The 13,876-nt window shown below is 45.6% G+C and overlaps 1 protein-coding gene across 2 annotated transcripts in view; it reads left to right on the top strand.

The window, feature by feature from the left end:
* SNX6 (sorting nexin 6) overlaps nt 1-11,528 on the top strand; it is a 32,170-nt gene extending 20,642 nt beyond the window's left edge. For both annotated transcript variants that reach the window (XM_066608432.1, XM_066608433.1), the window contains exons 13-14: nt 2,382-2,467; nt 10,842-11,528. In XM_066608432.1, coding sequence (XP_066464529.1) covers nt 2,382-2,467; nt 10,842-10,895 — 140 coding nt within the window. In that variant the 3' untranslated portion in view covers nt 10,896-11,528. The remainder of the gene's footprint in view (nt 1-2,381; nt 2,468-10,841) is intronic.
* The last annotated feature ends 2,348 nt before the right edge of the window (nt 11,529-13,876 follow it).

Raw genomic sequence — 13,876 nt, forward strand, 5'->3', positions numbered from 1 at the left:
GATTCAAGTCCCTTACAAGAATATAAAAAATGTAAAAGCAAACAGTGTAAAAAAAAAATTGCAAAAAATCCTTTTTTGCACTCTTTTTCCCTATTTATATAAAAAGAAAGAAAAGTTATAAATACCAGATATGTGGCATCGTCGTATCCTTAACAACCCGTGCAATATTGCTTCCTTAAATCCAAAATAGGCCCAAGAGTTAAGGACCAAGCATCATAAAGTTACAGCGCTTCATCCTCTGCTTTAATCCCGGCCGATGGTAAAAATATATAGAGCAGGATTAAAGCTCCTGCACTTTAGCAGGAGCAGGTCGCGTCTTCAGCTGTTGGTCACATTCGAGGACCCAGAGGAGAAGGCAGAAGCATAACTGCTGTAATCTGAGACTATACAAATTTTATATCAAACCATCTGAAACAAATAAGGAACCCTTTCCTGTAGTTTTTTTATTTTTGTGTAAATATACAAATTTTAAAAATCAAAACTAAATTAAGAAAAACTTATCTCTAATAAAACTAAAACAATGGCAAAAAAAGGAAAAGATATAAAGCAAAAAATAGCCCTATATGTTATGGGAAAAACACAGCAAAGATAATTGTGGTAGCTGAAGAGAAAAATAAAAATAAGGCGGTAAAACCACCACATGGGTAAAATCTAGAGATGAGCGAGCATACTCGCTAAGGACAAATACTCGATCGAGTATTGTCCTTAGCGAGTACCTGCTCACTCGGAAGAAAAGGTTCGGCTGCCGGCGTGGGTGAGAGGTGAGTTGCACCAGTGAGCAGGGGGGAGCGGGGTAAGAGAAAGATCTCTCCCCCGCCGGCGGCAGCCGGATCTTTTCTTCCAAGCGGGCAGGTACTCGCTAAGGGCAATGCTCGATCGAGTAATTGTCCTTAGCAAGTATGCTTGCTCATCTCTAGTAAAATCCCTAAAAGTGTCTGGTGCTCTAGAATGGAAACACCCAGGTTCATAAGGGGTTAAATACAATTTAGATTCCACAGAGTTTTTTTTTTTTTCTTTCAGTCTTCCTACTGATTCTCTTCCTGTCAAACCTGCAGATAGACGTCTTCTCTTCACAATTGAAATAGGAACTTTCTTTTTTGCTGTATTAAGCTGAGCTTGACTATTTCCTGCTGTGAGGCATCGATCACGCAAACTGTTGACTCTCAAACTTGTCATCTGATTTTGCTGCCTTCGGCCTCCCAGACCTCTTCCTGACTGTTTCCTCCAGTTTCCAAGTGCCTTTTGAGGTATAGGAAGCTGTACTGACTGCCACCTTAGCTTTCTTGGCAATTTCTCTACACTTCTAAGGGTGTATTCACACAGGCAACAGCGAGTTGCATCTGACATTCTCAGGTGCGATTCACATCTCTCAGCACACGGACACGCCATCCGTGCGATGTGCAAGAGACTGCACATGTGCATGTTTTATTCTAACGGGAGACTTGCATGAACATAGAACGTGATGTGATTACCTGTGGGTGTTGTAATGCAGTCGGTCCCAACACTGGATATAGAGCGTAATCTACAAAAGTTGAAACATGTGTAGGAATAGTTTTCAACCCAATTTCAAAGCATAGTTTATCTTCGGAGCTACAGAGCAGCTGTCCTTCTGTGTTCCCTGAAAAAATTCCCTTTGGTTAAAATCATAAATTCTGACTGTTGCATTTTCAGGATACAATTTCATAATAGTTTTATGTTTAGCTTACTTTTGAACGATTTCACATTTGCTGTACTTGCCCTGTTAGGCTGCCTGTCCACGGGCGAGGTGGAATATTGCTAGCGATATTCCACCGCAGGGGGGAGAAATGACAGGTCTCTGCGGTGGGCTTATCTGACAGATAGGCTCACCGTGGAGAAGGGTGGCAAACCGCAGCATGTCGCAAATTGAATCTCGCTCGTCGACAGCGGGCTGCGCTTTCCATAGTTAAGTCTATAGAAAGCGTTCACTGCATTACCTGCGGCTAGATTATCGCCGCGGAAAACGCAGTGACATATCGCCCGTGGAAGGAGGCCTTAGGGCTCTCACACAAGTGTGTTTCACAGGCATATCTCCCACGCAGGGAACACACAGCAGTATGCATTGTGTACAGCGTGCCGACAAATCTCCATACGCTATCTTGGTGTGTAAGATGTGCCAAGTTGGAGCATGTCACATTCTTTTTTTTTTTTTCTTTTTTTTTTTGAACGCGCATTTCATGCGATGTGAGAGGTACCGTTGAAAGTAATGTAAAGTTAGTGACCATGTATTACAGGGTAACAAAGCGCTTGTGCGAGAGCACTAATGTTAAAAATGGCTAGAAAAATTAAAGTGTTCTAAAACTTTTTCCCCATGTTGTTAATTTTAGCAGAAAATGGTCCTGAATCTTGTTTTGGTTTTCTAGAACTCATGGACTTTAAAACAAGAAGAGTTGCTGCTTTTCGTAAAAATTTAGTGGAGCTTGCTGAACTGGAACTCAAGCACGCCAAGGTATACTCTTGTGACTTATAGTCGTCCATTTCCTTTTCTGCCTGAATGTTCTGCACTTTCGTGAAAACCCTGATAATTGTTGCTATGGTAAAGCTCTGGGAAATGTGCCAAGCAACACAGTTCCGAGAAGGGCTCTTACCCAGAAAAACATGCTACTTATTTTGCTTAGGATGACATTTATGTTTTGAAACAAACAATCTGTTTCATGTTTTTTTTCCCTTTCCACTGAATATTGCAACATTTCTTTTTTACTATCAAAATGTGTTTATTCAGGATTTTAAACATACAGGTTAGCAAGTGGTTAACATGCATAAGAGGTATTAACTATCCCGAAGTCTGGTTGGCAGTACAGTAGAGGGGTACTAATGTCCGTTGCGGTGGAGGTGTCTGGCACCGCACCAAGAGAATGTAAAGTAGCTCCAGACTTCAGGGATTAAATTCAACAGTTAAATATTTCAAAAGTAATCTTTTGCAAATTATCAAAACGTGTTTGTTACTTGTGTGGAATTTAACCTTAAAAGGTGTATGGGAGTCGGGTCATCTAAGGGTGATCCTCGACTCAACGTGGGTGTGGTGTGTTGTGAGGTAGAAAGGTGGTGTGTGTGAAAGTGGAATGTGAAAGGTAGTATCAGAGAAAGTGGTTGAGTAGAACCTAAGCAAGTTGGGGGGAAGAAAGGTAATAGTGTAGTAGGGGAGAGGGGAGGCGGGTGAGGGAAAAGGGGGTAAGGAGGGGGGGAGGGGGGTAGCATCCCGGGTAGAGACCTTAGTGAATTCCCCGTCGTCTATCAAGTGGGTAAAACCCCGTGTTCAAGCCATTGCTTGAAGTTGTCAGAATTTCGAAACGTCATCCATACCTCCCACACGTCGTAGTATTTTAGCCATTTATCGTCATCTGATGTCATCTAGGGCCGCTGTCCAGCTCAGGCGTGTCGGCATCGTCTGGGATTCCCAAAGTCGGGGAATCACTGTTCTCATAGCTAGGAGGAAGAATCTCAGAATGTCCCTCTTAATGGCAGCGATGGAGCCTGGCAGGATTGAGAGGAGCGCGATCTCCGTGGAGAGAACTAGTGAGCTTCTTTTCAATACATTGTACAGGGCTTGTATCTCCAACCACAGACCTCTAATCCCAGGGCAGGACCACCAAATATGTGTGAGCGTTCCTGTTCCTTTCAGGCATCTCCAGCAGGTGGCTGAAGTGCCAGGATATATTTTGGCTAGTAATGACTGTGTGCGATACCATCTCGTAATAAGCTTATAATTTAGCTCGTGGTGTCTGCCCGAGACTGACATTCTGTGAGTCAGATTAACGCCCCTACCCAGTCCTCGTTGGGTAAGGGCTGTCCTAGTTCTCTCTCCCAGGCTCTACGGTAACCTCTTTCCAAGTCCCGGGCTCCCCCGGCCACCAGCATGTTATAGACCACGGAGATCAATCCCCTCGACTCACGGGGGTCCGCACATAGCTTCTCAAAAGGAGTGGGCGGGGTAGACAGATCTGAGGCTTTGCCCTGTGTTCTGATAAAGTGGCATAGCTGCATGTATTGAAACCACGCACCTGTTACGGCCCCTCCCTCCTCCACCAACGAGCTCAGTGGCCTAATTCCTTCCTCTCCTAGTATGTCGTGGATTCTTGGCAGGTGGACTCCTAGGTTACCCTGGAGTGCCAGGTCCCCGATCCCAAGAGGGAAGTCCGGGTTTCCCACCAGAGGGGTCCAGGGACCCGGAGTGGATATCAGCCCGTTATTGCTCGCGAAGTTGTCCCATGTTCGTAGGAGTGAGTTCAGAAGTGGTGACACTCTGATCCCCCTTCTGCCCAGTCCGCCTTTGAGCCAAAAGAGACCTTGAGCTCGGAATGGAGCAGAGCTCTGTTCCATTTCGACTCATAATTTAGTTTGCCTCCTGTGCATAAGGTCCAGGACGGTCTTACTTATTACGGCCCTATAGTATAGCAACATGTCGGGCAAGCTCAGCCCGCCATTTTCCTTTTTCTGGGTGAGGAGTTTGTAACTCAGACGGGCTCTGGACCCTCCCCATATGAAATATGTCACAGTCTTTCGTATCTTGATGAAGAAGCTCCTTGGAAGTTGTATTGGTAGGGTCTGAAAAAGGTACAGGAGTTTTGGAAGGAAGTTCATCTTGACCGCATTAATTCTGCCGGTCCAGGAAAGTTAGTGGGCGCCATTTTTCGGTGTCTTTCATCAAGGAACGGTATATGGGCTCAAAGTTTAAGTCGTATATCCGATCCGGGTCTGAGGGTAGTTTTGTGCCTAAGTATTTAATGTGATCTTCCCGCCACGACAGTGAGAATAAGGGTCTCAGTTGAGCTAAATCAGTGGGCGGTAGCGTTATGTTTAAGATTTCGGATTTTTGTAGGTTGATTTTAAAATTACTGACTTTACTGTATTTATCAAATTCTCGTAGGAGGGCGGGTAGGGCTCTGGTGGGGTTTGTTATATAGACCAAAAGGTCATCCGCAAATGCGGCCACTTTGTGCTCAGTTTGGCCTATTTTGTAACCTTGAATTTCCGGGTTCAGTCTAATTGCGTTGGCAAGGGACTCCATCACTAACACATACAGGGTTGGGGATAGTGGACACCCCTGGCGTGTGCCGTTTCTGATGTTGATCGGGTGGGAGAGTTTCCCATTTACTCTTATCTGGGCTGTGGGCTTGTTGTATAGGGCCATTATCCAGTTTCTCAATCTCTCCCCCAGACCTATCTTCTGTAGGGTGGACTCAAGGAATTTCCAGTTAACCCGGTCGAACGCCTTTTCGGCGTCCACCGATAGGAGGCATAACGGGCTTTTTGCGTCACGTGCCCTACTTATCAGGGATAGAGTTCTGATGGTGTTATCTCTTGCCTCTCGGCCAAGGACAAAGCCAGTTTGATCTCTATGTACGAGCGTGGGAATAAGTGGTCCAAGGCAGGTGGCTAATGTTCTTGCGAAGACTTTGGTGTCCACATTTAGTAGGGAAATGGGTCTATAGTTCCCGCAGGATAGAGGGTCTCTTCCTTGCTTTGGTATGACTGTGATGATGGCCTGTAGGGCCTGTTGCGGGAAGGGGCAATTGTCGGAGATGGCATTAAAGGTCTTACAGAGCATTGGTGTCAGTAGGTTTCCGAATGTCCTATAAAATCGGGGCGTGAAGCCATCTGGGCCGGGGCTCTTTCCTATTTTTAGATTCCGTATTTCCTCTGACACCTCTTGCTCCGTAAGGTCGTGATTTAGGGCCTCTGATTTTGTCTCGGGGATCGGTTTTGGGGCATGTTCGCGTAGGTAGGATTCTACGTGATCTAAGGGGTTGCCCTGGGCGGCCTCCGCAGATTCTGTGATGTTGTAAAGTTCTGTGTAGTATTGCCCAAAGCAATCTAGTAGGTCTTCAGTTGCGTGGACCCTCCCCTTTTGTGGAGAGTCAAGAGCGAATATATAGGTTTGTTGTTCGCGTGGGTTTAGGGCTCTTGCTATCCACCTGCTGCATCTGTTGCCGTACTCATATAGCCCGCTTCTTAGTCTGTCCCTCATGCACAGGTAGGCCTGGTCTAATATGGCCAATATCTGCTGGCAAATGGAGGTGATCTCTGCGTTTAGGGAGGGGGAGGCTTTAGCTTTGTTCGCCTTTTCTGTATTATCCAACTTTGTGAAGAGATCTTTCAATTTACCTGATCTGTTTCTTTTAAATCTCGCCCCGTGGGATATAAAGATTCCCCATAGTACGCATTTGAGCGCTTCCCATTGTATGGGAGGAGAGGTGGTGTCGTCTCGGTGGGTCTCAACAAACGTTTCAATGGTTCTATTTATATCGTCTCGGCAGCAGGCATCGCTTAGGAGGTTGTCATTCAGGCGCCAGGAGTTGTAACCCCCCCCCCCTGTGGGCCTGTCCCAGTAGGGCTCCGTAAACGGGTGCGTGGTCGGACCATAGGATGTCTCCTATAGAGCTTCTGGGGGACAGGTCCAAGAAGACGTGAGAAATGAACAAGTAGTCTAGTCGCCCATAGCTATTGTGTGCGGTGGAATGGTGACTAAAGTCCTTGGCCTTTGGGTGAAGAGTCCTCCAAAGGTCAACGAGTCTGAGATCTAGTAGGCGTCTCCGTAGTCTGCGTAAGGCTACCAGGGGAACCCCGGACTTACCTGATGACGTATCCAGGCCAGGCTCCATCGCTACGTTGAAGTCCCCTCCGAGTACGATGCCGGACCCCTCTGCGAACCGTTCCAGCTTCCCCAGAGTACTGAGCCCAAAGGTGGTTTGTCCTGTGTTGGGAAATTAATGTTAGCCATTGTTACCACATGATGTCCCAGATCCAGCTTAAGGAATAGGAATCTGCCCTCGGGGTCAGTTTTTGATGCTAATACTCTATGGGGAAGATTTTTGTGGATCGCTATCGAGACGCCGCCTTTCTTTTTTTCGGGGTGGGGGCTATGGTGCCATGTAGGGTAGAATTTATTAGTGCATTTAGGTATATGGCCATTCTTAAAGTGTGTTTCCTAGAGGAATGCGATTTAGATATGTTTTTTTGTGGAGATGCGCCAGGATCTGGCCTCTTTTAGAGAGGTTGTTTAGGCCTCTGGCATTATAGGTGCAGAACGAGAGACCCGTCATGGTGGTTGCTTGGTGGTGGGGTTCCTAGGGCACCCGGGACGCTACATGGGGGGGATTGGAGAGAAGATAGGGGGAAGAGGGGGGGACAAGGGGGTAGGGGGGTGAAGGGGTGGAGGGGGACAGAAAGAGTTTCCGTCGATTGGAACACGGTGTCCCAATCTTGTAAGGTGGGTTTTGGACCTATGGTCAGAATCGGACGGCACCATGGTGGCGTCCACCCGTTGGGGGATGTGAATTGAGGATGCCGGAGCTGCTCCCGGCGTCCCCTTCTGTGCTCATGTGCTTGCTAGGGCTGACTGTTTTTGTGTGACCTGCGATAAGGTGCTAAATGTGTGGCGAATTAGCTGTCAGGGAAGATGTTTTGTGGGATGGGGGATAAGAGACAGGCTAGTGAGGTGTTAGGAAGCTCGGTGTGTTAACTAGTGTAAATAGTGTAGTGACTCAAGCGGGGGAGTATGAAGCATATGAAACAGGAAGGTTGAACTGGCGTATGTAAACGGTGACATTCCTTCGTGGAGTTAGTCGGCGCAGTGCGTTGTTTGCGCTGGGGGATGTTCCCGTATGATTGTTCATGGTGGTGAGCGCGTGGAGTGGTTCCTGTTCCTCGGGCGTCTTGGCCTGGCTTCCTGCCAGGATGTTCTGGGTGCCGTGATGGGCAGCGCGGGCGTATGGGGCCAGTCTATGATCGTGACCATCGGTAGTTCCAGGATGCCGAGAAATTTAGGAAGATCTGCGGGGGATCTAAAGACCGCTGACTTCCCGTTTCTTGAGGCGGAGAGTTGAAAGGGGTATCCCCATCTATAGAGGACCTTGTTGGCTCGGAGAAGGTCGAGGAGCGGCTTAACGGCTCTGCGGAGTTGGAGGGTGCGTCTGGCCAAGTCCGGGAAGATCGCTATTGGGGAGCCATTATGGGTGAGGGGGTCCTTCCTGTCGCGTGCATTTTTTAGGATGGCTTCTTTATCTTTAAAAAAGTGTATGCGGCACACGATGTCTCCCGGTCTTTCTGGGTCGTCCGGCTTGGGGCCTAGGGTTCTGTGGATGCGATCAATTTCTATTGGTCGGTCTGGTGGACGCTGTAGTAATGAGCTAAAGACATTTCGGGCCCAGTCCTCGAGCTGAGAGGGGGCAATTTCCTCCGAGAGTCCCCGCAACCGAAGGTTGTTACGTCTATGACGGTTTTCAAGGTCATCTAAATGAGACATCCTATCCATCATTTGCTGTGCTTGTGCATTTATGATTTGGCCGTGGGTCTCAAGTGTTGTAAATATCTCCTCTTGTGTCTCCTCCATGGCGCCAATGCGGTTCCCCATATGCTTAAGTTCTTGCTGTATTAGGGACATCGCTTCTTTTTGTGAGCTTTCCAAGCGTTCGAAGTCTCTTTTTGTCAAGAGGGCTTTTAGGTGTGCCTTCCAATCCCACTCTTCGTCTGACGAGGAGTCGCTGTAAAATGGCGGGCTTGCTGAGTGTGCTGTTGGGGCTTTGGTATGGCCTCTAAGGTTTTCCTGGAGCCCCGGACTACTACTCCCCTCAGACTGCTGGGACTTCCTGGTTGGTGCTTTTGGACGTGTAGCTGGGGCATTTTTCACTGGGACTCTGCCAGGATCTTTCTGAGGTGACTGTGGGGATGTATGCTGTCCCTCTGCCTGTTTATCCCCTTTGTGGGAAGCATGTGGACTGGGGGAGATGTGAGGGCTGGGGGGAGGGCCTGGGCTGTCTGCCCTTAGTGAGTTTCCCCTTTGTGCATGTCGGCACTTATCTGTCTCCTCGGGTCCTCCTGAGCCGGGAGACGTCCGTTCTTGGGGTTCCGTGCTGCCGCTGCTGCGGGGAGTGGAGAGCGAGCGTGCTCTGCCTGGCGCCATCTTGTGAGAGGGAGAGGGAGCCGCCGGACCGCGCGCCCCGAAAAATCTCTGGATTGTCGGCGGCTCGTCCTCTCCTGCCGCCCTGGACTTGCTTGAGGGTCTCCTCTTCCCCATCGCCTGCTTAGGGACCGCTGATTCGCCGGGGAAACACTTATTTGAGCAGGTCAGTGCTGTTGGGGAGCCGGGAGCTTAGCAAAAGCGTGCCTTACTCCTGCATGGGTAAGCCACGCCCCTACATTTCTTTTTTAAAGATCATTTCCTCTAAAACGGTGAGAGGCAATCCTGGTGAGATAGAGGTACTGTAGTAGTAAACTAGTGATACAGATATATGCTAGTGACTCTTGCAATCGATAATAACAATATTGATTATAATTGATTTTGATGGCTTATTACTCGGTCACCCTTTTAATCCTTTCCAATCCAATTTTGGATTCAGGGTTTCCCAAAAGGCTTACACTTTTTTTTTTTTTGCTGTTATACAACAGTACCATCTGCTGGCTAAAGCCAGTGGGTGTGCGCCAGAGAGGCTCCAACAGCGGAGTGGCTGGCAATAGATGGTAATAATACCCTGTTGGACGTCTTCTTACATTGGAGCTGTACAAGCTTCAATCAGAATGTAGCAAGATGTCAAACAGTGGACATATCACAGGACAATTCTATGAATAGACATGTTGATAGGTCTATTGATGACCTATCCTCGGTATCAGATTAGGGGTGGTCCCACGCTCAGCATTCCAGCCTATTAGCTCATCGAAGAGGCAACGGCGCTCGCATGAATCTTTTATGGGTCATATGGCCTGAAAGCAGATCAGTCCCATTCAAATGAATGCGATATCGGTGCTATGCCAGACACAGCCGCTGGGCCTGATGTGGACAGAAACGGCTGCTGTGCTCATTTGAGTGCTGTGGCCACCTCAATCAGCTGATCGGCAGGGTTCACAAAGCATTCTCTCATATTGAGACCTAGCCTGTGGATAAGTTATCAATATATTAGTTTCAAAACAGCCCTTTAAAATACACCTGTGTGCCTCTTACTTGGGGACACCTATAGCAACCGTCAATGTTCCTTAGGGTATATTCACACAGTATGGTTGAGGTGTAAAAACCTTACAGTATTTTATAGTGAATTGCCACAGTTTTTTAAAGGGCCACTCGATTTTTTTATTTTTTTTTTCATTCATTTTTTAACCAGCCCCCAGGATATATGTTGGCTAGTATTATGTTGGTTAGTTATCTCTCAGTTTTGACCAGCTCAGATTTACTTAGATTTGTGTGTTCAGTTTCTCGGTCTGTGTGATGCTATTACATTGACCCTTACACAGAATGTAACTGGACTGCCTGTGTACCCCTCTATACCCTGTTACTGATGATGATCACACAGCTCCTGTCACCGTTACAGCAGAGGAGATCACAGCTCATCCTCCTGACTGTATACTTAATTAGAATATCGTAGAAGGTAATGATAATTAAACTGTCCTCCCAGCAGGCAGAAATGTTATAGCCTCTAGCCAATGCGGTGCGGATGCATCATGAGATTGATGTAATAATGAAAGCAGAAATCTCCCCATCAATATGGTGCTTGATAAATAACAGTCAGTGGGCTATACTTCATGGAAGTGAGCGCAATACACAGACTACCTATAGAGAATGATAGTCAATCAGGTTGAGGGGGCAGTGATGGAAAAATGTGTGTTCACTGGATTGGCCTTTCTTAATGAACTTTTTACCAGTCCTAGCTGCAAAATTGCAACGCTTTTGTTTGTAAAAGTACATGTTTTTCCCCACGTGGCAAGAACTACAGGTGAATATGAAATATATATATATATATATTTTTTTTTTAAGAGTTGCACCACGCTGTTGCTTTTCCATATCTTGCGGACTTAAATTGCTTACCATGTTTTTTTTCCCCGATCATTTACAGGGCAATTTGCAGCTGTTGCAGAGTTGCTTGGCTGTGTTAAATGGCAAACCATAAAGCACACTCCGTCCTGATTTGAGTTATCCAGACCCTCCCGTCGCCTCCAAGAGCTGTCGCGTTTTTCATGGATTGATCAAATGGGAATTCCAAGCTCTAGAGGATGACCCCCGTACAGACACTGGGCCACCTCCATGTTAGAAACAGCACTGTGCTGAAGAGCCCACACTTGGTGTATCCACATGTACCCCTTATTTAGTCATTGTACGCTTTCTAGTACGTCACAGATACAATCTCCCCCCCCCCCCCCCCCCCTTTTTTTTTTTGGATGAAATTAAACCATTAAATGCTCTCTGTGTAATGAATTATAGTACATAATGCCAATCTTATTTACCAATGTATGTTACTCTTGGATGATGTTCGACATTCACGGCTCGAATGGATTAACATTGCCATTAGTTGTTCACATTGTATACTTTTTGTCTAAGTCCCATGTAATGATTTTCGATGTTTTCTAAGCCTCCGTTATCTTGATTTACTGAACTATATTTTTTTTATTAAACATTTTCTTAGATATTTCAGAGCGTTCAATTTATCTTTTTGAATTTTCGATTCATAATGCTAATGCATCAGTATGTATGCCTTAACTTGTAGACTTCTGAAATATTGTAAAATAAACTGTGAATCCAATGATTTTTAATTGACCTCGTCCCTCATGTAGGGTAGATGTGACTGTATAGAAGAAGCTGATATGAGGTGCTTATAGATGCAGGCTCTCGGAAAGAAACGGCACGTAAGCATTCGACCCTTAGTGTGCACTGGTTATTGGGGGTATAGGCACGGCAAAGGTAGCCAGCCAACCATTTGTAGTGTGATATGCATACAGTTCTGTGGATTTATACATTGCACTGCCTTATGGGCTATGGACACCTTCAATAAGATCATAAAACTATGTTTTCCGTACTTGAGTGGTTATCTTAAAGCAGTTATCCAACCTTTTTTAAAAATTGATAACCTATCCTTGGCAAATCTCAGGGAAAGAAAACACAAAGGGGAGGTGAGAGAAGGGTGCTATGTTGGTGGCATAGTTTCAAAACCAAAATTATGTGAAGACTATAGTTCATCTTCTCATCTGGGTGGTGGTTGTTAGTTAGGACCACAAACACATAGAAGCACTTTAGGGAAATGGACCAGGATCGTAATCCCTATATCCCACCATGGGAGCTGCAGGCCGCCTTCGTGATATAACGTGGTAGTCTTCCCCTAAGCTGCAAAACAGGTCAGCAGTGATCTCCAAAGAATAACAGAAATTGGCGCCACTCCCAAGCAAACACGACGAGAAACCACTTTGCTAACTTAACAGTGTCATGCCTGAGGAAGACCCTGATCTGGGGTTGAAACGTACGGCATGTTCTACTTCGTTTTATTTAAAATAAGAACTAAAAACTGCTGTTCATGTCAGCAAAGTGGTTTTTCAGTAATGTGGTTGCAAGTTCCTGTTCTTCGGTAACCTATCCTCAGGCCAGCAATATCTAAGTGGTGGAGGTCTGCCACTTGGGAGCCCTGTGCATTGAAGGGGTGGAGATGCTTGGAGGAGTGCTGCAGCCTCTTCCATGTTTACATCTAAGCATGATCCTGTCACTGCTTATAAAATATTCAAAAAAATTATTATATATTTTTATATATCGGCTATTCTGTGTACTGCAGGCTTCTCCCACTCACTTACCCTTTCCATAGCATCGAAAATGCACACCAACATCCAGTTTTGTCTCTCATTATCACGGTTTTCAAATAAATAATTTCCACACCATTTTGTAGGTAAGTAGCTGTTTCAGCCCCAAAGGCTATTACCAATTTTTTTAAAAATGCAGATTTGTGATCAAACCATATCTGAAAGGATTGGGCCACATCTTGGTGGCAGCTACAAGTGGCTTCATTACTGCAATACTTCTAACTTGTATGAATTAAGCAGCAGTCGAACATGTGCGTGGCAACTCAATTCATCTCATTGGTCACTGCCCAAAAGAAGCCTTGGCAGCGGGGACCCGCTGGGATGTACAAGTCACCCCACAGTCTGAGTCCCCGGTGAGCCAAGCTGTACTGCTACAGGGTAAGAAGCTTCTGGGGCTGCAATAACAGCCACAGCACTCAGTCTGTATGCAACCGACATTGCAGTGTAGGAAGAACATGGTGGCCATGATCCTGGTACAAGGAGACAGGTTGCAAATGGGTCCACATTGCTTCACAGGTTCTTCCTGGCACAGCTCAGGGCTCTCCAATCTAGAAGAGGCTCTTCTGCTTCTGGGCCTCACAAGCCACAAAAAATGTTATGGTGGGCCACATTTGGCCCGTAGGCCTTGAATTTGATACATGATATGAGCCATCAAAAGATTGCAAGCTCAAGTACACTATGAGGACTTGAAAAGAAAAGGATATTTAAAGTTAAAATAAACTTTCCCTGTATTTTAGAATATAAAAAACCTACAGTACTAAACTATTTGGTAGAGCTGCATTTGTAAAAGTCCAATCTATTAAAATAACCTTATTTATGCTGTTGAAAGTTGTCAGAAAAAAAAATACACAATGCCAGAATTGTACTTCTTTGGTAATCCGGTTTAGAAGAAAAAGCTATTAAAAAGGTTGTATATACTCTAAAATGGCACCACTGGTCTGCCCGCAAAAAAGGATCCCTCACCCAACTCCATTCACATTAAAGATAAAAAAACATTTTAAAAAATTATCGCAGTCAGAAAATGGTGACAGAATTTGCTTTTGTTAAGAATATATTTTTAAAAAAGTACAACCCAAGAAAAACTAAATTCTGTATTTAAAGTAATAAAGTTATCTTGTTTTTGCTGCAGTGTGCACACTTTTACACAGCCCACCCAAAAAAAGATAGCAAAGTTTTTTGTTTTCAGTACATGGCTAAAAGACACCTTGCTTATGAAAAAAGATATATATATATATAAAATTTCATTACAATTCATTTTGTTGCTATTGGTCATTAAAACTCAGCATGTGCAGTGACATTGGTCTGAGAG

This window comes from Eleutherodactylus coqui, chromosome 6 (assembly GCF_035609145.1).
Source record: "Eleutherodactylus coqui strain aEleCoq1 chromosome 6, aEleCoq1.hap1, whole genome shotgun sequence".
Classification (NCBI taxonomy): Eukaryota; Metazoa; Chordata; class Amphibia; order Anura; family Eleutherodactylidae; genus Eleutherodactylus; species Eleutherodactylus coqui.